At 43.3% G+C, this 25,925-nt stretch overlaps 2 protein-coding genes across 3 annotated transcripts; both read left to right on the top strand.

The window, feature by feature from the left end:
* Window positions 1–1,969: 1,969 nt before the first annotated feature.
* On the top strand, window positions 1,970–12,903 carry LOC112570186. The gene is made up of 3 exons (XM_025248496.1): window positions 1,970–2,455; window positions 6,782–6,883; window positions 8,218–12,903. Exons 1-3 carry the CDS (start codon window positions 2,195–2,197, stop codon window positions 8,557–8,559), a joined length of 705 nt encoding a protein of 234 aa, XP_025104281.1. The 5' UTR covers window positions 1,970–2,194; the 3' UTR covers window positions 8,560–12,903.
* Window positions 12,904–15,917: 3,014 nt separating this feature from the next.
* LOC112571158 (cyclic AMP-dependent transcription factor ATF-5-like) lies at window positions 15,918–24,343 on the top strand. 2 transcript variants are annotated; one of them, XM_025249972.1, is made up of 5 exons: window positions 15,918–16,037; window positions 19,664–20,535; window positions 20,782–20,957; window positions 21,685–21,792; window positions 22,134–24,343. In XM_025249972.1, exons 3-5 carry the CDS (start codon window positions 20,811–20,813, stop codon window positions 22,239–22,241), a joined length of 363 nt encoding a protein of 120 aa, XP_025105757.1. In that variant the 5' UTR covers window positions 15,918–16,037; window positions 19,664–20,535; window positions 20,782–20,810; the 3' UTR covers window positions 22,242–24,343. The 2 variants fall into 2 exon arrangements, 1 of the variants encoding a protein (XP_025105757.1); XR_003100760.1 differs by lacking the exon at window positions 15,918–16,037 and adding an exon at window positions 16,071–16,324.
* Window positions 24,344–25,925: the final 1,582 nt, after the last annotated feature.

Below are 25,925 nucleotides of genomic sequence, written 5' to 3'. Positions count from 1 at the left end.
CTACGTTCCCCTACCTTTCTTCAGTTCTTTGCTCTTTGTGAGAATTACGTCTCAAATATTGGGGGGGCAAAAGGATATTCCTGCCCCCCCTGTATTTTCCTTGGGGGGGCGGCTGCCCCCGCTGCCCCCCTGGTTCCTACGCCACTGAAACAGTCTATAAAGAAAGAGAAAATACGAGAAGCGAACTAAAAGACAAACAGCGGAGTGACAATCGTGACAGCATACTGTCGACAGATGATCTATTCATAACACCGTTTTGAAAAAGCTATACCAACCCTACTTATCCAACATGCGCTTCCTTAATCTATGGCTCATGCTAATGTGTTTGCTAAAGTGTTTGTTAATGTGTCTGCATGAGCGACTATTGAAAGAAAAAGTTACACCCGAGCTGAGTGGTTTGGCAGAAAGTGTTCTGGAACTGTTTTAAACCCTAATTCTCGCCTGATGTTGGAAAATTGTCCTCCATCTGGAATTGGTGACAGGAGAGGTAAAGACAAGCTCAGTGTCCCACACACCTTATTCTAGACAACCACTGGCAGTTGTCCGCTCCTTGACAAGTGTCATGACACAAAACCAAGCGGATGATGACAGTAACTACCACACGGCTTAAAATTAACCCTTCCATGCCTCCTGACCGAGATGCAGGACAAAGGTAGACAAACTCACCTTTGTCTGGACAATTATTGAACTCAGACCAGGTGTCCGCAGACAGATCGAACGTTCCGCAGACAAGGGCAGATAAGTTACTATCTATTATTAGATCAGCGTCCAGGCAACCTGTCGCGTGCAGTGGTGTGTGAACTTTTAAAACCCTTACCTGGTGCCGGTAAGTTTCTAAAACTCTTTATACTTCCTGAAAGTCTGTAAAACCTTTACATCTCCTGTCTGTGAGTCAGTATTTGGAATGGAATCGCGTGACGTACAGAAGTTTGTTGCTTATCTGCCCTTTACTTCCTGCGACATGAATAGAATATGCATATATCCCGGGTGAGCATTGCATAAGGTTTAAAAAAAGATGGAGTGTAGTCTTTCTTGACTGTAATCAGATGAAATTTTGTTTATTTGTGTATGTGTGAGTTTAATATGTTTTGTTGTCTGTAACCATGTAGAGATGATGGAGTCTTGTGTGTGTTTGTTTGAACTGTCAGAAACCATGTACGGCTCTCTTTGCATCTTTGTATTACATATTAATAGCATTACATACTGGAAAACATTACTCACGATTAATTATTATTATTTTATACTTTTTCTTTCTTTACATCAAAAAAAATCTTCCTCAAAATCAGTGCATAAACCTTTCTCCTCACTCTCACTTCTCTCCAGTTCCCTCCTGTCTTCTGTTTCTAACAGCCCCGCACTAATTTCAAAGAGCGCGGGGCCGAATCCATGAAAATACAGCCTGCATTGAGCCCCCGCTGGTGATGTCATACATCCTCCACTGCGCGTGCCCGACCCAGGCGCGTGGAGCGTTTGAACTTGAAGGGTCGAGCGTGGAAACAATAGCGCATTTTTGGGTGTGACAACGACACAAGCATGCAAATCACATCAAACGCCCTCCTCGCCGCCAGATGCCTCCCTTCCACCGCGCAGAAGCCCCGAGAGCGCAGCTGGAAATCGATATTTCGTGATCTTTTGTTTCTCGGTTACCGTAGCTATCCGCCGTGACCTGACGCCGCTGACGACATGGTCTAAATTTAGCTCGATGGGGATTTCACCTTCCATGTGCTTTCATTTGCCGCGAGGACGACAGTGACGACAGACGAGCTCAGACTCGTCACTGTGTTCACACCCTTTCTCTTTCTCCGACTCTCGCAACACCAGTTTGTTTCATCATCAACAAAACGAAATATCTAGAACACCTTGCAAATGCCCTAGCCCTTGAGTGCCGGCTCGTGCATATTCATTAGGTCGAAGGTTGCGCGGGGTTAACCAATGGAATACGAGATCGCTGTGTACATAAGGCCCAGCTGACTCCCGTCAGCTGTGTGAAGAAAATCCGGTATCGGGCTTGTAACACTTGAGAGAGAAAGAGAGTGTGAGAGAGAGGGAGGAGAAGAGAAGAAAGACAAAAAGTCATACACCGGTGCTTTTTTTGCAACACCAGACCTTCCGCTCTTGGTCTGGCCTGCTGGTTCAAACCCACTGGAAGGAGAAAAACAAAAAAATCCATCCATCCATCCACCCTCTCCCAGCCATGGTGCGTGTGATCTCCGAAAAGTTGTTCAGCCCTCCCAGGTCTCGACACAGCTCGGGAGAGACACTTGACAAAGAACTTGCAGCCAGAGCAGTGGAGGCTCTGTCGAGTTTAGAGAGCCGTCGTCTGGATTTCTTCTCAGACTACGAATCGTCCAGTGATTCGCACTGGGACTCGGAGGCTGACCAGGACTGTGACAGTCAGGAAGGGTCGTTGAGAGCAGGACAAGGCGAGGGCTCCAAAACCGGCGCAGCCGGTGAGGTAAGACTTTGACCTATTTTCACCAGCCGATCAGCTGTGTGCTTTCTGCGCCGGGCCTTGCCGGGCGTTACACGCACTTCGCGAGTGCTCGGCCGATTTTTTCCTTTTTGCTGAAGAGAAAAACAGGCCCCCAACCCCTTTTTTTGCAAACCCATCCACCCACCCCGACCACCGTTGCTTGCATGCAGATGGAAGTCTCGCGACTTTTTTGTGCAAAATAGTTTTGAGATTGCAATGAAGGAGGGGGAAGGTGGAAGTCGGTGCATGCTTGCTGGAGTCTTTTGTTTGAAAACTGCTTGCAAAGTGACGGCGGCGGTTGTTTTTTTTTTTTTCGTGCAAAGTCTTGCTGTCGTCAGCTGATAGCCTAACCCAAAATACGGTCAGGATCAAGGGGCGCAACCGAGAGAAATCGGTCAGGCGTAGAGAGAGCTGCAACATGGTTGGTTAGTCCGTGGATAGGAGGGGGAAGAATAGACGGGAGGAGGGTGTGATTGCGTGTCGTCAGGCCTGACAATCGCTGGACGCGTGATAGTAATTATTTTTTTTTAATGTCGCCATCGTGCCGCCATCATCCATCGCGCGCAAAGGGTTAGGATGCAGTCGGCTTGTCGGGTGTAGGAGAAGAAACGGGTGAACCGGCTGACCCATGGCAGCCGTTGGGAGAGTGATCGTGAGCTTGACGTCAACCTTCTATATTTATCCTAAGCATATGCTGACAACCCTTGCAGGTGGTGACGAAATCGTGCTCAAGGTCAAACGTGCTCCTGTGGCGGAGCGTGCTCGCGTGCTGACACTGGCGGCGCTCACGACGCAATTAATCATCCCCCTTCCTCCTCCTCCCACACCTTCTCTCATCAAACATCCACATCGATCTCAAACTGCGACGATATGACGACGATGATGATCATTAGAGCATAAAATCTGATTTTAAAAAAATTGTGGGAGCGTTTGCTGGTTGTCAGGTGCGCGGCTGGCGATCAGCTGATCTCGGCACCGGCGTCGTCATTCTTATTCTCGTTCTGAGAAACTCTACTGACATCAACAACCCGTGGTTCATCCATGATGGAAAATAACGAGTCAGATTTAAAATAATGATAATAAATAATAATTTAAAAAATAAATACGAGCGCTGGCGTTTGTGTGTCGAGAGGGAGTGATCTGAAAGTTGTCGGAATGAGCGGAAGTAAAATGTAGATGTCAAGGCTGTAGAGGTCTGTTTGCGTTGAATTTTTTTTTTTTGGTGGGGGGAGTGGTGAAGGGTACACAGCCTATCCTTGCGATTGGTGGCTTTGTCACTCACTTCACTCGTGACCGCTGTCTTGTTTACTGCCTACGCTCGGAGTTGCCGCGACCTTTCACCCCATGACGCGAACCTTGCCTCTCTCGCGCGGCCCCATTTCAAGACGATAATTTTATTGCACACGTCCTTTGCGGAAGCGTCTCCAACACGCACGTACACACACTCAACCACACTGTCAACCAAAAATATTCCCGGCAGAACTTCGTCTCACATTACAAAAATATCAGTTTCGAAGAATTCTCTGTACTCGTGTACTCTTGCCGAGAATAACGAGGGCACGCTGCTGAGTAATTTTTTTGTTCATCCTTTCTCCTTCATGCTGATTAACGATTCATGCACGGTGAGGTTCTCTGTGATGATCTCTTCTCTCTCATAAAAAATACCGTTACCTGTTGTAACTGGTTGTGTTGGGATCACGTGGCTGACACTTTTGGCGGACTCAGCACAAAGGCTTGAGTGGTTGACAGCTGACCAATGGCGCGGCGTCGCATGGTTTATGTTAATTGCGCGGATAATTTGGACACCTACGTCACCAGCCGGCAGGTGCAACGGGCGGGGTTAGGTGCAGCGGGCGCGCAGCATCCGTAGACTGGTCGCAGCGACGAACGAGAGAAATAACGAACAGCTGCGAGAGAGAGAGAAAGATGATGCTGATCTTTGCGATCACGTGATTGGTGATGCGAGATATTTGTTTCCTAATCACCTGTCACCAGTGATTCTAGGTTAGGGTGAACTTAATATTCTGAGGTTTTTTTAAAGTTTTGATCACTTATTAGATGTTATAGAGTCAGCTTTGAATGTGTTTGTGATTTGTTTGTTTGTGTTTCTCCTTTCCATCCGAGACTGCGTTCTTTCGTCATCTACCTTTTCATCTTCAGATGCCAAAATCATGATGGTCGCCGTTGTCCTTTAGTTATTCTCCAGTTTTTTCTCACATTCATGACCCTCACCCAAAACAAGCACTTACACACTCAAACATTAATACAATCACCAAGATAATTGTAATTGTTATTAGGAGATGCCCCGGATGTACGAGGACGTGCAGTTGCCAGTTCTTTCTATTTTTTAGGAAAAGGTGGATGCGACCCTTAGCTCGCGTCACCTCACCATGTCACCAGCCCTACTGGTGGAATTTTCCGTTTTCGTCGCCAACAAACATCGGTTCAGCTTTTGAACCCCTCCCCCCTGAAACCATCCACCCCACCCCCTCACCGCGTGCCGCCAGCCGGCGCTTCTTTGCCCCCGTGTCGCGCTGGGGGCAAGGTCAGGCAGCAAAGAGGCTTAGTAAACGAGAGTGCGAAAGTAACCTCTTCCTGCTTCAGAGAGAGTAAGCAACATGGGGGAGAGAGAGAGGGGGAGGGTAGAAAAACGGACATCTAGTCATTCTAAAGCTGTCTACACACGCACACGCACGTACACACACACACCAGCCAAACCGAAAGGAGGGTTTGCACGCGCGTGCATCATGATCAGCGATGACGGACTTGAGAGGCGTGACCCTTCGGGGCACAAGTCCACGCCGCCCCTCGTCCGCCGCCATCGTTACGGATAAACTTCTCACGTCTTACCTGCGCACACATTCCAGTCCTGCCATGCCCCCGGCCATGTCATCTCACCTGTCAAGGACAGGCTACTCGCGGCTCACGGCGCTTATCGCCCCACTCGTCCATCGGGCCTGTCGGCTCCCGGCTGGAAGCTTACATCAGCCGTCGCGCCCGCCACACGCGATAACATTATTATTCGTTAATAGTTTTATCAGAGATGTTTGGCATACTAGAAATAGATGAGTGGGGGAGGGGAGGGAGAGTTGATCGGGTTATCCTCCCCCACCCCACTCACCTCCACGCAGCTGACAGGCTGGCCCGCGGGCCGCTCCACGCGCGCCCATGACGTCAGCACATCCCGGAGCTGTACCGACAGCAGGCAGTCAGCGCTAAAAATAGTCTCGTCTGCCTTGGCTCTCGACGGGTTTCGATCTGGCAAAGCCCACTCGCGCCTTGTGTTCGACGCCCAATCGTCTTCGACACATCGGCAGTTAGAGGAAGGAGTGGGCGGCAGTGACTAAGATTTGCTGGGGTGGGGGAGGAAAAAGGGATTTTACCCCCCACACACAATGGAGAGATTGAAACTGTTAGGGCGGGTACACTTTATGCTTTCAAAGAAATTGATACTAATAGTTTTATTGTTTGACATCAGAAAAAATTTCTATGGTCCGTGTTTTCCAAACCTTCAGGCGAACTTTCTCTTGTTTACATTATATATATATGTGTGGTGTGATATAAGTACAATCCCTTTTTGGCATTCAACACTTCCCGCTCCAAATGTATGTTCTGCAGTGTTGGAAACAACTACTACATTCTCATTTTATAGAGTGCAAGAAATGCACCCCTAGCTGTAGGTTCCCAGAGTTTAGTGTGTAGGTAATAACAGATAAAAAAAAAAAAAAAAAAGAAGGGAGAAAGGGGATTGTGATTATTGAGGGGAAAAAACCCAGAGTCTTGCACTTTAGTGAGTCTTTCAGGATGTCGGCGTAAGTTGTATAGGATGAAGGAAATTCCTGTAGCATAACTCGATCCGTTCAATTTGCTTGTTTGTTAGTGGGGATGACAGGACTGTTGCCATGGTGACTCACTCATTATCGATGCGGCTTTGTTTGGAGTTAACAGTTTGTTCAAACATTGTCGTGCCTGTCTCGCCTCACCCACCAAACTTTCCTTCCTCTGCAAGCTCTCATTCTCTCTCTTGTTTATTGTGATCCATGCTGTAAAAAATTCACGAAAGTGCCCAGAACACAATAACAGCCGTTAGCTGACGTGTTTGGTTTCGACCAGCTCCATCATCTAGGATCAGACATGTGCAGGTTACACCATCATCTGAGATTAAACACGTGGAGGTTACAGCCCATCGTCTAACATTAGCCATGTGCATGTTACACTGCCAAAATCACAGGGTACCTTCCCACCCCACAGCATCAAGATCGCATCCTGTCTTGGCTCGACCTCAGGTTTTTTTTGTGCTCTTTGCAGGATATCGTCCGGAAGCGAAAGGAGAGACGGCGGGAGCGCAACAAGCTGTCTGCGCAGGCGTACAGGATGCGACGCCGGGAGCAGTCAGTGAAACAACAGAAGGTAAGATAATTATGGGATTTATTACTTTTTATTTGGTGCATACTACTTCCCTTGTCTTTCTTTCCGTCCTTCTCTGTTTGGCGGCGGTGAATAGAAGTCAAAGACCTGCTAAAATCTCACTATGAGGGAGAGAGGAGGAGGAGGAAAAGGTCGGAGTACCCGCAGAAACCCATTCTACCACCCAACGTCAACCCCCATCCACAAACCGACCGGCCCTGCGAACAGTACAAAGAGTTCCCAACACGAGATCTGAACCAAGTGCCTCTCACTGCAGTAGTGACACGCGAGCGGTTTAACCACTGCGCTAGCAGGCGACCCACGTGACAACTGGAGTCGATGTAAGACAGTAAGAGTCCCATCAGTGACTGGAGTCATGTGACCGAACCTTACATTAGAACATGCTAGACGCAATTTGTAGGATGCTGTCTGACCGCTTTTGCTGGAACTGTTTATATCCGACAACCGACAATCACACCCCCACAAAAAAAAAAAAATCGAAATTTTAACGTAAATGTTGCTATGGTGATTGATAGTTTAAAAAAAAATAAAACTAGAAAAAAATGGAACAGATCGTTGGCTGTGGATCCTGTTGTGCTTGGAGGTCGCGTGACAAAAACAATAAGTCCTCAAGTTCGAGGACTGCCTGGCGGATAATTCCTGCCTCTGCTGGGAGACGAGCTGGGCCGATGACCTCTTGGCTTCTCAGGTCACGTACGCCTCCTCCTCGTGTGATCCGGGTTCACTGACCTTTTCCCATAACAGTCACGTAGGCTTCTGTCTCGTGTTCTCCAACTGACCACTTGTGAGTGGGTCCCGAAGATGTAATTGTCCCACCTCTCCTACCAGCGAGTCGTGTTTTTTTCTCTTACAAATTAGCCCTAAAGTCGAACTATAAAACTTTGACTTGTCATGAGGTCTGTTGTTTCCTCCATATCTGTTCTACAGGCACTCACCCTGATTTTTCAGAATATTTATGTAGTGTCTACTTTTTTATATAAAAAAAAGGTACCCCGTGACTAAACAAATTATCCCCCTTCTTTTATTTAGTTCCTATTCACTACGAGAAAATAAAGAAATGTTTTACTGTGTACAACAGTCTATAGCTTGACACTTGCCCTTTAAGATGATGTGCGAATTGTGTGTGTGGTTTTTTGCTTGTTTTTTTTATTTGTAGACGTGTATGTTTAATAACAGCTAATATAGCACCACCTGTTGATTTAGCATACTACTCGGAGATTGACAAAGATATAGTTCGCTTTTTTATCGCTTCATATCTTTGTTTTGCTTTGTTTATCTGATCCTCACGTAGTCACCGAGTGTTTGTTTGTTCACAGGTACTGAGCACGCTGGAAGAGGAGAACACGCGGCTGAAGCTGATGGTGGAGAACCTGGAGTCGGAGCTGGGCAGTGTTCGTGCGGCAATGCGTCATCGTCACGCCTCCCAGCCAGACGCCCCGCCCTTCTCTGGCCCCCAGCAGCCCCTAGCCCCGCCTTCACCTTCCCCTCCGCCAGCACTGCCCGTCCTGTTGGTGGCATCTGCCCGAGTACCCATACTAGCCAGCGCGACGATGATGACGACGAGGCTGGCGATGATGATGATGAGGGGAGCGGCTTGGGTGTTGGGCGAGAAGCCGTGGACAACGACCGCATGCAGCTCGGGAACGTCGCCATGGTAGACAACTTCCTGTTCAACACGAGGCCCTCGCTTACACACTCGGCTGCGGCGATGCCCTCCGTGCCCTCCACATCTTTGTGTTTTGGGGTCAGCACCAGCGGCGTTGTCGCTGCTGCCCGTCCCAGGATCGCCACTACCACCACCTCCACCTTCCCCATTACCACCACCATTAAGGACTCTGCCACTAACATCTTTTCACTCGCCGGCGCCAACAGCAACGACACCAGCACCGGTGTGCCACTCCATCACATCCCTAACTACCGCCAGCATGCAAATCCTTTCTTGAATTCGGACCTCAACGCCAACACTGCGGGCAACACGACGACGTGCAATGTTCGTGGCACAAACCAACACCTCCACAACAACAACAACAGCATCATCGTCCTGAACGACGACATGAACAATAACGACAACGCCTCTCAGTTCCAGCAACACCGCCACAACAACAGCAACATGCTTTTGGCGTCGTCTCTGGGGGGCGGGAGGAAGACGAAGCCGGCCTGTCACTCCGGCCACGTGTTGTAAAGGACGAGGGCTAGAGCAGGTGGGGAAGATGACCAAGAGATCTGACAGGTCGGCTTCGGAGAAAGGAAGGGGTGATCTCGACATTGACCTTTAAGCTTCTGACCTGGCAGGCGCCCTCGCTCACCTGAGACATTTGCAGGCAGAACAACCTCCTGCCTCTCGTCAGAATCTTGTTTGTGCAAACATCTGTGACGTCATTAAGCTTTTCTGGTGGCCTCATACCGGTCCACAGACCTACCCGCCCCCATATTAGTTCAACACCCACATACACACCCCTCCCTGTCCTCTCCAATGACGATTTGTACAGGTGCTGTTCCTCCTGACTCCTGGGAGTACGCCACGCACACATATAGTAACTTCATTCCTGAGCTGGCCGTCTGGACACAAAAACAGTTTCCACTAGCAACTAGGCTGTTTGTCTGAGCTCTTGTAAGACACCAAACGGCCTTTTTTTTCACTGGCGCCGAGAGTGTTTCCTCCCCCCCCCCCACACCAACATCCTTTTTTTTAAAGCGCAGAGTGGAGGATGCAAGTTGTAATGACAACAATTGCAGCCATTCCTGTGCGCAGACAAACCCTAGCAAAATCCTAACAGGCTTTCTTTTTATTTGCTTACTTGTGACGTGTCGGTCTGTTCGCCTGTGTACCATTCTGACGTCATCATAAACTGCCTGCACCCAGACTGCGCCCCACCCACAAAAGATGAGGAAAAAGTTTGAAGAGGATAAGGAAGGAGCCTGTGCGCACTCTCCCTAACGCACATCCACAGGCGCGCACGTGCCTGCGCCAACATGTATCAGATGCCTTTTTTTTCAGACATGTATTGTTTTGACTGTTGTAGGCGATCATACTTCTCTGTGAGTGACAACTGTGTAGATGATGTAAGCGATGATGACTGATGTAGGTTGCCATACACGCTATGTTGATCAGTCACGAGGCTATGTCGACGTTCGTGAATGACACTTGATGATGACAAACTGTAGATGTCAGTGTAATCACAACACTATGCTGGTCAGAGGTGATTGTGAATGCTGCATGGCGTGAATGCAGGTGAGAACACGGTGATGTGATCATTCATCCTGAGAGAAAGCTTAATGTTGGAAAACGACAAACCTTCATAACCGCACACAGTTTACCACAAACAACAACAACAACTTCCATCATAGACACTGCCAAGCCACTCATTTCTTTATTCCCCATCTCATAGCCACGGTAATTGTACCTCATTACCTTATAATGACTATGGTAATGTTACATGCAACCTGTACCAGACCATTTCATTGGTCAGTTCGCGACTTGGGTTCACATGCAAATTGTGCATCATTGTTTATATGTGCTACAGTTTTCTAAACAACAGGATTGATCTCTTCATTTTTTATCTTTTTTTTTATTCTGTTCATTCGTGGGAAATTGTTTAAACTGAGTCGAGAATTCTGATCCCACAGAATCGAAGTTAAGAAAGCATTTTTTTACTTTCAGATTTTGACCTTTATATATGGTCAGCATCTAGTTTCCACCAAATGTTTTGATGCTACTCTTAATCAAATTCCAGAACCTTCGTATCCAGTATGTGAACAAAACACGGAGTACTTGATGACAGGGGAGCGGGAGTAGCAGGCGTTAGGGGAGGGATTCTTCGGGAAAACAAATCAGATCATAGTATTTCAAGGGGTGGAGAAGAGAGTAGTTTTGTAAAGAATAATTGAGGGTATACATTTTCACACAATGTTAGGGATGCAAACAAATGTTGAGACGACTCTTGACTTTTGCATGCTACGAGGCACGATTTTGTAAGTGAACATGGAATTATTGACAACTTGTTGCCCTCTTCCCCCTCTCTCCGTGCGCTTGTAACCTAGGAGAAGACCTTTTGTGTGAATGTAAAGACAAAAAAATCCACGGTTGGGCTGCCATGTTGAAAGTTGTTGCACGTTTTACGATCAAGTATAAACTGATGTTGCGTTATTCAGCCCTCGTCATCAGAAAGTCCTGTGTACTTTATTGTCATTTTTTTTTATTTCCTTGTGGGAACATCTGGAAATGCGGTTAGGAGGGCAGATAACTCTGGAAAAGTTGAATCAGTATTAGTGAACTACAGGTTCATGGTTTTGTTTGACACGCGCACACTTTAAGCAAGATTTTCTGGTTTATATCCGTTATTTTCTGACAAAAGATTTTTATGGCTGCAAAAATGGCGATGCTAACATTAAAAGTCAAATGTGTGTATGTGGCTAACGCTTTTCCAATCCCTGTTTAGTGAAATATTTTTGTTGTTAGCGGTTTGCAACTGTGAGGGTGACCGCTTTGCGAGCCCGCGGAGCGTGGGATTGCATCAGAATATCTGACAAAGGTCAGGTGGTGAGAAGGCCGGGGTCACGGCAATGCCTCCCGAGGCCTGATGGCACTTGCATCAGACTTGCCGTGCGCCCTACTTTCACCAGCCGGCGCGCGCCAACCGCGGACTGTAGGTGGTGGGTGCCGCGCTCCTCTCACTTCACATCAACGACAGACGAGAGAGGAAGCTACTCCCCCGGCTACCTCACCACATGGGTTGTAGTCCGAGGAATGGTGTACATGTGTGTGTGTGGGTGAGGTGGATGGGTGGGGTGGAGAACAAGGCTGGAGACAATGCTGCTGTTAAAGCCTCTGAAGTGGTTTGTGTCAAGTTATCAGTGGAAGTCGGCTGCAAACTTTTTTTTCTTTCTTGGGGGTGCGGAGATTGTTGGCCCCCCTTTTTTTTTTTTTTTTTTGATGTTGCAGTAACATTGATGTGGAAGGAAGGTCAAATGGGGTGAAGAAAATGATGCACTCGGTCATATGCCGATCAGAGGAATTAGGTTGTTATTGTCGATACCACTTATTTTGTCATGTTTTCTTTGTTTATACACTTCAAAAGCAAGAGGAAGAAGGAAACCATATTGATGGAGCAGAAAAGCTGGAGTTATTTCCCTTAGTAACTTTCCTTTAAAAGACTTTGCACATCCTTATTTCTTTGACTGTTGAACTGGCAAGCTCCATTGTTTAAACTCTGACAAAACGTGTTTCATCTAATAAAAATGTATTATGATGACAGTGTAATGTATACACAAGAAATATGTTCACACCTATGTTGATCAATTGTTATTAACCAACTATTCAAGTGCTTGATTAACGCTGTATTTGCTAATATCAGCTTAGACAGTCCCTGATACACTGATAGGTTGTGAACTATTGCTAGTTTTGTCAGAGGGATCTTCGCCATTTTTCTGGGACTACTTGCTGAGGAAGGGTTTCTAATCAGCAACCATTCTTGTATTCAGCAACTAAAATGACCTTAAAAAGAATTTTTCCTCATAAAAAGATAACTGGAAGTTTCCTGTAAATAGAAGAATGTGGTATTAAGAACAATACCTGATGATGATGCACAGGACTTTTCAATAGAGTTGAATCTTTGTGTTTTCAGTTTTTTTTTAATTCTGTTGTGCAAGTAACACTGATATTATTCATTTTTGTAGAACCCTTTCCTCTACGGCCTATTTGACACAATCCCCTACAGTCTTTACTCAAGTCAGTGGGGTACTAGGCGCACACAGCGGTGACTGAACATACATTTTTTGTACTCTTTTAAGACATTCATATCTATCTCATGAATATTTGTATAACTGTGCATGATGATCTTGTGCAGGCGCAGAAACTTTTCTCATGTGTACACACCTGCATCCACACAAACGTTTTGAAGCGTGCACACAATTTTACATATGCACACAAGCACATTTTGTCTCTTTCGCAGACCAAAAGTCTTTCATACCTTTTCCAACAGAATAAAGATTGGAAAATTAAATTGTCTTTATTTGTTTATGATTGAAAGTAATGGGCATATGAAGCGAGAGAGATGATGATGATGGCGATAACATGCATGCACCCTCACACAAGTATTTTTCATAATGATAAATATATGAGAATGGCTAAGGTAAAGGACATTAATGATGAACTAAAAGATATTGCTGTAAAAAGTGTTATTGCTGCTGAAGAAAGACCAGAATTAAATAATGGCAAATAACAGATTACATCAGAATGTGCAACACTGTCATAAAATCTGTGCAACAGGGCCTGACAGCTTTGTATATAGGTCACACAAGTGCAGAAGAATGGCTTTCAAGAGGACAAATGATGTAATGGTGAATAACAGTGCAGGAGTACCTAGGTCCTTGGGCCTCAACAACACATCCACACAGTAAAATGTTACCAACTGCACAGACTTGAAATATCAGCCGAACATTTCTTTCTGTTTCTTAAATTATTTTTTCTTACACAAACAACTGGGAAATACACAGCCTGAAGGTTATAAGATGCATCATTTATGAGGAGAAAACTGTTACAATACTGGGATCTGTCTGCACCAAACAAAGCTGCTATCATTCTGTATTTTTTACCTCTACTCTTATACCCCTAGGAGTGATGTTACGGGTACATTGCTGTTTCAAAAAGAATAGGGTGGCCTCGCCTCTAGTCCTCCCTATTGTAGGTTTACAGTTAGCAATAGCTGAGAGCTATTGCTGGCAAACCTGTGAGAACTGTGTAAGCCATACTGTGGACCAAGGGAGACAACTACTCCTCGACGAATTAGAGTGAGTTGATCTACATAAGATATTGCAAAATTAACAGGTGTATTTTTTTGCGACTGGTCGAAAAATACCCAATAATTATTTAATTATTTATTGTATAATTTTCTCCGAGGATATAAAACCGCTTTTGCAGTTTGTTCACTAAAAGACTATATTTTACTTCAAACAATACTTTTGTTGGATTCATCTCCAATTTGAAAAACACAAACGTGCTATCTTCACCAAAATTTACAAGACTGATTGATAAACCTTCTTCTTGAATACCTGTATCATGAAAACTGATGAAGAAATGTAAAGAAGAGAGAATAATTATACGAACGCGATACAAATGCAGCACAAAAAAAAAAAGACTGGAGTCACGTGGTTGAGGTATGCGTGTTACACGTTAAGATACATACCTTTAATAATCAGATAAAAATAAAATAAAGAATATCTTTATGACCTATCAACAGAAAGCACCATTTAATTAAAACATTACAAACACGCGCCGTGTTCACCTGTTTATAGCGAATGCAAACACTCAGTCCTGTGTGATTAGAGGGAGAGAACAGGAACTATGATCAGCGTGTGTGTGTGTGGATATGTGTGTGTGGTGAGTGTGAGTGACAGATATTGCATTTAAAGATAGATAGGAATGTGTGTGTGAAGATGATTGTCTCAATACCCCTGAAAAGGTGAAAGAATACAGAATCTCGAGTCTATGCCGGCGAGGGTGATTTCCTGTCACTGTGTGATGAAGGTAATTATTCATACTACGTCCCGTTGTTCTGCTACCTGCGATAGAGGCTGTAACTGTTACGTCATGGCGCAGACTCTTAAAAAAAATCCATTCAAATTGCGCTGTCATCTACAGTACACTACACTCACTCAATGCGACAGTTTAAACCCTATCCCGGGTTATTCGAGCTGAATCTGCATTTTTCTTAAAGGAGCAGGTTTTTTATTTATTTTTTTTTTGTGCTTGTTTGTTTCAAACTGTTTGTCTTCTTTTGTTGTTGACTGCAGATATCGGCGATATAAACTAAACTGTAAATTTTCAGCCGCCAAAACCCATCCGTTAATTAATTATTAGCTCGTTGATTGCAGGTGCGAATCGTAATGGATAATTAACGGATGGATTTTTGGAAGCTGAAATGTACAGGCTATGGATTATATCGCCGATATCTATTGGTATCTTAAAAAAAAAACAAAAAAACCGCAAACCCTTCAGGCTGTCGTAAGTTTTGTGTGGCATCTTATCATACCAAAGAGCAAAAATACCTACATCCAGCTATATTTCTTGTTTTGTAAGCATTGACGCAGACACTTAACGTCTGTTTAAAGTATAAAAAAAAAAAAAAAAAACAAAAAAAAAAAAAACTACGCTGTAATCATGGTCCTTATTCGGTTCTCACCAGACTCTTGAAGATCCCTTTCTACAATGAACATTATCTCCACGTTGAAAAAAAGGTGTACTTTATTCATTCGCATAATTACTTTTTTAACACATCTGCTCCATTTTCATCGTCTGGAGCACTCACTAGACAGCGCGCTCACACACGGAGTTAACTGAAATCATGACCCAGTTACACGATGGCGATGTGACATGGATGAAACAAGTCAACAAACGTCAGCCGACAAGAGCCGTCACACACACAGCGAGGACACGCGCCTGCAGCTCAAGGATAAATACAAACAACAGGAAACTAGTCGAGCGACTCTCGGCTGACGTATGAAGCATGTTTCCTCTAATAATAATTTGCGCCCTCGATTGTCACTTCGCCTTTTTCTTCCGCGCGATGTTCCCCATGTAGGCACCCGTCCTCGCTGCTAACCTCGTCCCCATGACAACGACTACCGTGTCCGGTAGATTTTAGTGATGACGAAATGTGAGCCTCGGCGAGCATGCGCACTGCCCACCGAACACGTGGCAAAGTCCCGCGAGATATGAATTTCAATGCGAGAGTCTCCTCACGTCAGACCTACGTTGTCAAAAGGGGGCCGGGGGGGATAATAATAACATTTAATTTTTTCATCTTTTATTATTTTATACTCATTCTCATCCTTAGATTATAACTAAACTTCAAAAAAATTATATCATATTTTTGTCGTGCGTTCAAATGTAAAAGTGATTGTCTATGACAGCGCAAAATTGAAGCAGACGCCATGCGCTAAGCATGCCGGTGTGAACGGGGATTCCCCTAGTGGCTAAATATGGGCATAAGGGAGACACAAAGACCGGAGTTGCGTCCCTTGCACCGCTGGGCGAGCGTGAGCGGCCAAACATGTTGGAACATGTCCTGGCTTCTTGCTAGACAAGCACAAGTCAATCGCCGTGCAGGGAGTATTGTGTGGCTGCAAGGGTCTCAAGGTAAAGTGTTTACCTACTTCTTTTCTTTTCCTACGTAGATAGGTGAGGCGAGTTTTTACACGTAGATTACAGTGGGAGTTTTTAAAGGGATCTGAACCGGAGTGTTTTGAACGGAGAGAGTGAAGCAGGGTGGGGAGAGGGTCTGTGTCGGTGTGTCCGTGTCAGCTGTCTACAACTAAACACTGCTAACCGCTTTGGATTTAAATGGCACGAAATATGCTCCTGGTTGTACATCTTGTGGTGGAACTGATCGTGAGTGATGTGGAGCAGACGATGTGTGTGCGATGGTAAGAGGATTATGAGTCATTTCACTGTAGTCGATTAAGAATGACCCTGTGGTCTAAAATTATCTGAAGGCGATTACCCAGTGTGATGAAATCTATCACAGACTTACCCGCGGCAGAATTTCGCCCCATCTCAGTCCTTTGTTGTTCAGGGTAGGTGCATCCAAAATACATACATTTACCGCTATTCACCGAAATTGTTTTTGTTCTGTTTACTTGTTTGTGTAGATGCCAGATAAACTTTAAAATATGAGTGATCACTTTTTAAAAAAAAAATGGTGGAGGGGAGGAGTCCAAAATAAAATGAGCAAACACGACTTGGTGCAAATTAAACGTTTAACTTGATACAGTAAATGTGTTTTGTAGATGGCCCTGTTGACATATTTACCGCCAGTAAAGAGGTCACTGATACAGCTGACCCGCTGCAGTCGCGGTGCCTCCATCCATCGCCATCTTGATTTGAGAAAAAAGAGTTTTGATAAAGGTTAAGGACAAGTTGTTTCGACTTACTGCCAAGTGTGTTGATCCTTTCATGCTTTTGATGTCGAGGCGCTTTGTGAAAACTTTTGCAAGTACATCGATGAAATTCTTCTCAGAAGTTTTTACGGCTTAAAAAAAGAAAAAATCCATGAAAGTGAAGTTTACAGTTCTGTCTGCAGAAACAACTGTTGCTCTCAGCATGACGGTATTCTATGCAGTAATGTTCGTTTCTAAATGTTTTTGCTTAATGAAATTAGTGACTTTATTTGTAATTATTATCAATCCAGCTAATTACAACTAGTTAAATTTTCCGCAATAGTTTTGTTTCTCTCGACGTGAAAAATATTTGTTTCCGTTTTAACGATTTCGATGTGTTCATTTTAAAATGATAGCCAGGATTGCATCAAAGCCCATCGGGGAATTAATAGTTCTCTCTTTAGCCTTCGTGAGCAGATGAGATCATCATCTGATTATTTGTCTGTCCCTTGGCAAGCGTTGGCGACCCACTGTATGCCTACAAAAATCCCAGCGAACATAAACAAACATAGCAGTTTGTGCAAAATGGCTCCCAACTTCGTCGTCAGCTTAATATAGTAACTGTGTGCTCCTAGCTGTGAACATAGTTATTGCCTCTATTCTTCTAAAAAAAAAATTAAAAAAAGGAGATACGTGTGAGATTTTTTTGGGGGATGGGGGTGGGGGCAAGATTCCTAAAGATTTTGCAGAGCGGAAGCAGAGAATATTTAAATAATCGACGTAAGTAAGGGAAAACATGAAGAGCCTATATGTGTGTGTATATATATACTTAGCCCTCTTCATACCTATGTCGTACATAAGGCATCCACTAGCAATCTTTGTCTTGTTTTCTGTCAGCAGCAAGTATAGTTATGCTGTTCCAAGTTAGTTTTGATCCTTTAATTTTATATTTACTTACTTTTGCCATGTTTAATTGGCTGAGCAATGTTTCCTCTTGCCATCAGCTGTCCAATGAAGGGCTATTTTGGGTGGTCGCCTCTGGTTTCATTCTGCGCACCTGTCCTAGCCACTTCCATTATTTTGTAAAAATATTATTATGGTTGTCATATTTGTGCAGCTGGCTTGTGTGAGGATTTCTTCGTTAGTAATTATATTTGGACAGAATACCTTGGAAAATTTGTCACAGCCATTTGGTTTGGAAGATTTCTAAGTTTCTGCCTGATTTTTTCTGACATTTTCCAACATTTAGTACTTCCATAGAGTAAGACCGAAAGGACTTTGCTTTTAGATTCTTGATTTTGTATTCCTCCTTAGAACTTTGGAATTCCAAATTTCTTTTAGTATGGCAAAAGCTTGATTTGTTTTGATCGGCCTTTTTATATACATTTATCCACTCGTTTGCTCCTCTTTTTTTCTTGTTTATTTAATAATGCACTTTATGAAAGTCATTATTGTATTTTGTGCATCTCTTTCTTTAAGAAACGGAAGACACAAAAACTAACATGCAATGAAAGTGTATTTTTAGTATCATTACTTTCTAAACTCTTCAGATAAGCATGCATTGCAACTGTTTTTAAATGACCACTTAGTTCAATGGATAGTGAAATTTTATTGAGAATGAACTATTGTTATTTTACACGCCTCTGTCTTGTTACTAAACCTGACATGCATGTGATACGTGCCCCAAGTGTTTTTCAGTTATTTAGTGTCAGGGCCTACCCACGACTTGTCTGTGTAACTGTTCTTGTCTTCGTCTGGTTCTGCCCATCACAAACAAATAATGTCAAGGGCATTATTAATCACCGAAATATACATGTGATGCGAGCACAAACAGTTGTTATAGTGGATTGGACATGACCTCCATTTGTTGACCTAAGACCAAAATATGTGTGGCCACAGCTGCTGGCTGACTTAACAAAGAAAACAATAACAGGAAGGATGTTTACTCGTAATCTGTCATTTCAACTGCTAGGAAAATAATCAATATGCGCATTTAAAATGGCAGAAGAAAATGGAATAATTTTATAATCTTATATACCTATTGAAAACTGTAATAATTAAGTAATGTAATTGGATTTCTCAGTTTCCAAGGAAATAACATACAGAGCCAACAAACCAGGTCCTAATAAAACCGTTCTTCTGAGTGAAGCTATCTGCGATTTTGTAAAAACACACACAAAGCATATGATATAAAAAGAACAAACATTTTGATTCATAAATTTTCAGGTCTGTGCAAATTCCACTAAATAAATTATATATAATGCAATAAAATCAAATTTAGTTTGTTCATAGTGCAATTGCCTTGTAGTAAGTATATCTATATATTACACAAGTATATCAATTATATATTACACAAAGAGTGTCTAGAAGTAAAAGTGGAGAGAGGAGTGTAGTTAAACATAGCAAACCAACTGTCAGTGATGACAGGTATTTGGTGTCACTGTTTATTGCAGGTAGAGAAACATTTTACATCCACCTGCAAAAGATGGCCGTGCAACGTGGCTTAGTACTGAGTTCTAAACGAGCAAAAACACACTTTCGTAATAAATTAAGAGCTGGTTTGAAAATTACACCTTCATTACAGACTTAGAGATTTATTTTTCCTGCTTGAAATAATGCAAAGAAGAGTCAGAAGTAAAATCATTGCTCTGTTACCCACAAAGCTTTCACTTAATTATTAAGTCTTGAAAAGAATTCCAGAAATTCGTATTCTCAGTATGCTCTCAAGCCTAAATTTTATATTCGATGTGACGGATTAGAAATCCTAAAATCATGCATAGTTTTTCTGTCTCAAAAAATTTCACTTGGTCTCAAAGCAGATTTTTTTTTAGCATAAATTAATCCGTAGGTCTCTCAAGCAATGACCGTTGCCAAACATTGTTTCAGGCTTAAAAAATGCAGAATTGGCTCAACGAATCGCTGCTTAGCTTGGACAGCTGTGATGGTCCGGAAGTTTTTGACTTCTTCTGCGACCATGATAATGCCGAGAGCAACACAGCACACCCCGCTGGTGAGTCCTTCAAGCCTGCACGTGAAACATGTCTCATGTCTCCTCCACCTTTCTCTCTCACCTGTACCGACTCCAACATCTTTCCCTCGACCTCCTCCCGTGCACATACCCCTGCTCCATATCCTCCGTCTCCCTACACTCACCGATACAATCCCACCCCGAATGGTGTCGTACCTTCTTGCTCTCCGGCCCCTCCAGCCACCCCTGCCACCCCTGCCAGCTTTTTCTACACCGCGGAGTCTCCGTTCGCTGATGCACATGACCTCATGTGTGACCTCACGAACGACGGCCTCGCTTCCGGGGTAGAAGACCAGATGCTAAAAGAAGAAATGCTTGGCGAGGCAGAAAACGATAAAGACGGCAATATGTCTTATTATGTCACCGATGCCGTCCGAGGGCTTAGCAAAGTCCAGACGAAAGGAAATAATTCCATGCCAACTACCTCTTCTACATCTTCTTCATCATCGTCATCGACTTCCGCTCGCCGCACAGCACTCACTGGTCCAGGCAGATTCCTGCTAGAAGACCATGAGGTCCTTCTTCGCCCCCCTAGGTGCCCGATGTCCTGCCCTGTCCTGGAGGCATCAGCGATGTCTGTTTCTGAACCCACGGCCTTGGGAGACAGAGGAAGTTGTGAAGACTTTGCCGAGATACCGATGCTACTGCTACAGGTGTAGGGATGGAAGAGGAAGAATGACTGTGGTGGACATCCTCCGAAAAGCACGAACCAAGCTTTGATGTTTACCAGGTAAAGTGTTTATCTTTTATTTTCCTGCAACACACCTTACTTTTTATCCTGCTATACAACTTTATTGTCCGATGGTGGTCGTTAGGAAAAGAACTTCTCTTGTAACCCTTCCAGAGATCCTAAACATTTTTTCACACTTTATACCTGCTTGCGTCCCTTTGTACAATTGTTTACATTTGTAAACTTAGAATTTACAAATTGTCACTGCTGAAAATTTATTCTTGCTCTTTACTCGCAATTTTGCAGACCGTGACCTGGCAGAGCTGGACCCTAAGATGGCGCGCGCCTTCCAGACGTCATGCCAGACCGGTTCCTTGACCCCGCTGATTAAGGAGGAGTTGAAATACACCATCATGAACCGTCGTCACTCCGCTGGACAGGAAGAGATTGTCGTGCAGTTTCCCACCCCAGCCCGCTACGAGGTGAGAGGTCAGGCAGACGGCGGTCGAGCGGCTGGTTGGTTGATTGGTTGGCTTGCGTGTGAAAGAGTGTCTTTGTGGGAGGAGCGGTGAAACCAGAGAGTGTGAGCGAAGTTTTTATTGGAAGGGAGAGAGAGGAGAGGCGAAGTTCACAGGTAAGTTGAAAGTAAACCTATTGGCAATGAAAGGTAGACACATCAAGACGTGCTCTTTAGAATAAATGGAGGTGGATGTTCAGGTGGAATATGGGGACAGACAGGTAAAGGTGTGCAATGCGGAAGTGAGTCCTGTCAAGGTGAAGCTGTGGGCGTAATCCAGTGACCTACAAAGGGTCAACACTCCCGTAGCAGACTAGGGAATAAGTTTGCCTTTGGGACAGCCTGCCCTTGTCTCCCTTCCCACCAAAGTCATGGACGCAAGAGGTAGGGCAGATGTTTCCTGTTCCCGTCTGGGTGTACCTGCCCCGCTGGTAGTTATTGGCTGGTGATCGAGTTGCGTGGGTGGGGACACTACCCTGTCGCAATGCCGGCATTGGACTTTCAGCACTACGTGGGCGCTACTGTTCCAACAACAACAACAAAGTAGGGTAAGGGGAAGAAAAGAAAAGAAAAGGAAAAGGAAATAATACCGAGAGTCTTTCATGAAAAGATATGTTGCAATGCAATCTTGAAGTGCACACAAATGCAGTTTCAAAAGGTTTATGATTTATAACTGGTTATTCTCGTTGCAGTTGAATGACGAGGAGACGAAGCGGCGACAGGTGCGGCTGGAGAAAAATCGCGCAGCAGCCGCGCGGCACCGGGAGAAGAAGAAAGCAAACAAACGGCAGGACGAAGAGGTGAAGTGTGCAAAGGTTGCAGGGACATTCGTGTGACCTATTGTCTCATCAAACTTTGCTTATTGTTTACTAGCTCACTGTTAAGATCATCATCATTATCACAACCACCACCAAAACCACCACCACACCACCACAAACCAACCCCCCCCCCTCTGTTCTTTCTGTTATTGCTGTCTTTTCCCCTGTCTTTGATGCCTTCAGTAGTCGTCTTTTGGGTTTAATTTTATTGCTACTCTCAGCAACCAGTTCTCAATACATAAGATTTTCGAAGCAGTTTAGCTACTACTAAGCTGCAATTCATTGTCACATTTTTTAAAAATTTATTTATTTTATTTTTGCAGGAGCTTGGAGTTTTGGAAGCTCGAAACACAGAGCTGCGACAAGCGGTAGAGTTTCTGGAGACAGAGATACGCACTCTCAGATCTCTGCTGCCTCCAGCGCCTGAATAGTTCCAGAACAGTCGAGAGGAACCAAAGTCATTTCCCTCCTAACGACATCATCGTCAATGGGAGGTCACCCAAGCACTCCGAGCTCCGAATGTTGAGCGAACGGAGAGGTGGACTCGACGCGCGTTACGATCGCTCGAGCGGTGCATTGTGGGGGAGTATCACGTGACAGTTTGTGTGTACATACGTATGTTCGTCTGTACAAAAGGCAACGTAGAATGCGTATCGCAATGCTGATCATAGAGAGTTGTTGGACTTGAGGCATCAGACCTCCAACCATGGGTAGGTCACAGGTCAGTTGGGCTAAGTCATGTAGGGTTAATAATTATTTACTCTGGCTAGCATCCACTCTACCTTGTGATTAGGAGGAATCCACAGCAAAAAACAAACACACACACACACAAAATTCAAAAACAAAACAAAGCAAAACAAAAAAAAAACACAGGCATATTTTTTCCAGCATGGTATTAATTGTTCTGAAAGGGTACACTGAGTATATTTCATGTTTGTTTTTTCCTGTCAGGATACAGCGGTTTCTGCTGATCTTAAAAATGTTTTCCCGGAAAGTTTTATTTTTTCTCCCTCAGTTCAAGTCTTAATCTGATGCATTAAATATATTTTGAGTTGTTTTTTTTATTTTATTTGTTGCGGATTTTTTTGGAGGTGGGGAGGAGTAATTAAAACCTGATTTTTTTAATCGCTCACTCGATGTATGGATTTCATTAATGTGTACATATTGTAACTCCCGATGCGTTTGTTGATTGTTGCTGAGAGTGGTATAGTATTCCACGATCATGGCGCTTGTGGTGTGCAACACACCCACAGATTTTTGTATACGTTTGTAATACTATGAAACAAAAGCAAGTTAAAATCACTTTTGTTTTCTGTACAAGTTTACACGTGTACTAAAAAGATTTTACATTCCACCCAGGAATAAATGTATGGTTGGAGCTGAGTGCCCCTGAAGAAATAAGTAAAAATTGTTGTGTTCAGCATAGGGCAAGTTGTCTTCCCCTGTCTCCGTAACTGTTCCCCTTTGCTCATCATACAACTTGCACATCAGGAACCTGTTCAAAAGCCAATAAGAGAGATTATTAGGCAGGTGCTTTCTCCTGAGATGTTTGTTTGTCATGCTCTCCTCCACTCTATCTTTTTTCTACTGCAATAACCACCCTGGAACCCCTCCCCTACCACATGGACACAGAAGATCAGTGTGGGACTAACCCAGAGTTTGGTGAAGGTCTGTCCTACGCCCACCCTACCCCCACGCAGATCCTGAAGTCCTTCCCTCTCATGGTCCCCCCTAATGTCTTCCAGGAAAACTCAGTGTCGCTGGTTTCAACACTTACTTACTCACAATAGCCCTCCTGCAAGCTTGGTACTTACTCACTTTTCAAGGTAGTCTGTACAATTGTTTGAAATGCATTTACAAATCACCCTTCCAGGGGTGTTAGGTAGAAGGCGAAGATAATTCCCATCCTTTTGGGGGAAATATTACAAATAAAACATACTGAAGCGCTTGGTATGCATGTTTCTGGTTTGCCATAACCAAGTTTCTATAATTTTGTGCGGAATTTACTTGGTCAGTCTTGTAAAAAATGTATAAGAATTATACAAGAACAATTCAAAAATGGCATTTATACATGACAGATTTATTAAGCTTAGGCATTTGGATTGTTAAAAATATTTTCAGAATTTATTTTACTGTTTTTCTGAACTGTTTAGTATTGTTTGTGTGTTTTATTTTTGCTTTTTTTTCTTCGTAACTACAAAAGTAATTATGATTTGGAGGAGTAAGTGAAGTCAGGCAACTTGTTTGAGATTGCTTCTTGTATTGTGACCTGCTGTACAGAAAGAAACATTTAAGTACTCCTTCGATACTTTCTTTTTAATCTTGATTATTTTTTCACGAGTGTATCATTTAAAAAAAAAATCCCAAGCAAACGACCTTTTAAATAAACTTTCACCCGAACTGAGAACATTGAACAACATTGTTACGGGTATTGTAAAGATAGGTTTATTGCTGAAACCTGTTTACAAGACTTCTCATGCTTTCATTTGCCTGATTCACAAACTTTTGTTTTGAATAAAATCTTATTATTAAAGTCAGCTTGTGGTACTGCTCTGTCCGTGTGTACAGTGATTTTGAAAGCAAATGTGGATATTGATAGTCTTTAGGAAGGATTACTTTCCCTCTGTAACAGATGCCGAAAATGACAGGCTAGTGCCCTTAAATAAACTGTAATTCAGTTAAATGTTTTACTATTACATGTTACGATACAAATCATAATACAAACACAAATAATAATTCAAAAGAAATTCTAGAAAGCAAATTCATGCACAAGGTATTACTACAACAAGGAGAGAAAAAATGAAAAAGCAATGTTATTTGTTGTGAAGCCCTCGCCTCAAAGAGCGAAACCTTGAAAATAATATAGTGATACAAAAATAAATTTCACAAAATGGTTAGAAAATGGAAATGTACAAAGTAGTCATTGTATTATTGGTGTATATAACAGTTGGTGTGTATGTGTGGAAGTGAGAGAAAAAGAGATATAACATGACAGGACATGTCATTTTATTTCTTAAATCATATTGCTACTGCAGGGTGTTAGAGACAGAAAATATATATAGAGAGAGAGAAAAGATAACCGTAAAGTAGCGAGAAAATTAATTAAAAGTTTCAATTTAATTTTTAATTTAGATTAATTATATTTAAACCTGTGTATTTCCCGATAAGGTTTTTTTTTTTAGGTTTTTATCCAGGGTATTGAAACACGAAAGTTTATTCCTGTTGATGTTATTTTTGGTTAAATGGCGGAAACGAATGAAGCTTGCTCTAGATTATTGATGGAAGAAATATTTAGTGCACTCGCACAGACTTGGACGACAAGCTCACTATATCCTTACCTGTCTCTGTCATTGTTCCCCATTGTTAGTCACAGCACGGAGGTGTATAATACAAGCTCATGGTCACAGCAATACAACAGCTTGGCACTCGGTTTAGAATACCAGTAACAGAAATGTTTTGACGGATTAGAACATTAACCGATGTCTGCCTACTCGTCTGAACTGATATTTTTCTTGTTTACTGCTTCGTGTTTACTTTTTTTTTTTTTTGCCCTCTTTCTTTCTTCCTCTTTGCAACTACTGGAGCGGTATTTATGTTCCACAACCCGGAGCTAACTCAGCATTTATTCTTGCAAAGTGAGGACAAAGGCAACTGGCGAAACCCAAAGTTTTCTGAAAGGTTTGCCAAGCGCCCACGCTGATCCGAAAAACACTCCAGCCCTTGGCCTTCTTTTTTTTTTTTTTTTTTTTTTTTTTCTAGGTCACCCTAAGTTTAGTGTGTTAGTTTGAACCTTAGTGTACTTGGTCCAGCATATCTGTTCACCTGTTCGATTTATGCATTGACACTGCCCCTTGCGCAAGGCTGGCACATGTGTGTTTTGAAAGAACAGGATGTCCGTTTATTTGTTAAGAAATGTTCATTCAAATAATCCATCTTAGGGGTAGGGGAGATTAGATGGAAAAACTTTGGTGCATTAAATGGATGTAGAGCGAAGACTCAGGTACCATGATTCAGGGAGATGGCAAGAAATACCAGGTAAGACATCGATGATGAACTGAAACTTCTTTGTCAAAGAAAATTTTGTTAAACAAAGAACCAAGACGCACAAAATACTA

The sequence above is a fragment of the Pomacea canaliculata genome, linkage group LG8 (assembly GCF_003073045.1).
Source record: "Pomacea canaliculata isolate SZHN2017 linkage group LG8, ASM307304v1, whole genome shotgun sequence".
Classification (NCBI taxonomy): domain Eukaryota; kingdom Metazoa; phylum Mollusca; class Gastropoda; order Architaenioglossa; family Ampullariidae; genus Pomacea; species Pomacea canaliculata.
The sequence above is the reverse complement of the archived record's forward strand: the minus strand, read 5'-3'. Positions and strand labels throughout refer to the sequence as shown.

Coding starts and splice junctions, on each gene's coding strand:
- LOC112570186 (XM_025248496.1), top strand. CDS start 2,195: ATGGTGCGTGTGATCTCCGAAAAGTTGTTCAGCCCTCCCAGGTCTCGA. Junction 2,456..6,781: donor AAACCGGCGCAGCCGGTGAG/GTAAGACTTTGA, acceptor TGCTCTTTGCAG/GATATCGTCCGGAAGCGAAA. Junction 6,884..8,217: donor AGTCAGTGAAACAACAGAAG/GTAAGATAATTA, acceptor GTTTGTTCACAG/GTACTGAGCACGCTGGAAGA.
- LOC112571158 (XM_025249972.1), top strand. CDS start 20,811: ATGGCGCGCGCCTTCCAGACGTCATGCCAGACCGGTTCCTTGACCCCG. Junction 20,958..21,684: donor CCACCCCAGCCCGCTACGAG/GTGAGAGGTCAG, acceptor TTCTCGTTGCAG/TTGAATGACGAGGAGACGAA. Junction 21,793..22,133: donor ACAAACGGCAGGACGAAGAG/GTGAAGTGTGCA, acceptor TTATTTTTGCAG/GAGCTTGGAGTTTTGGAAGC.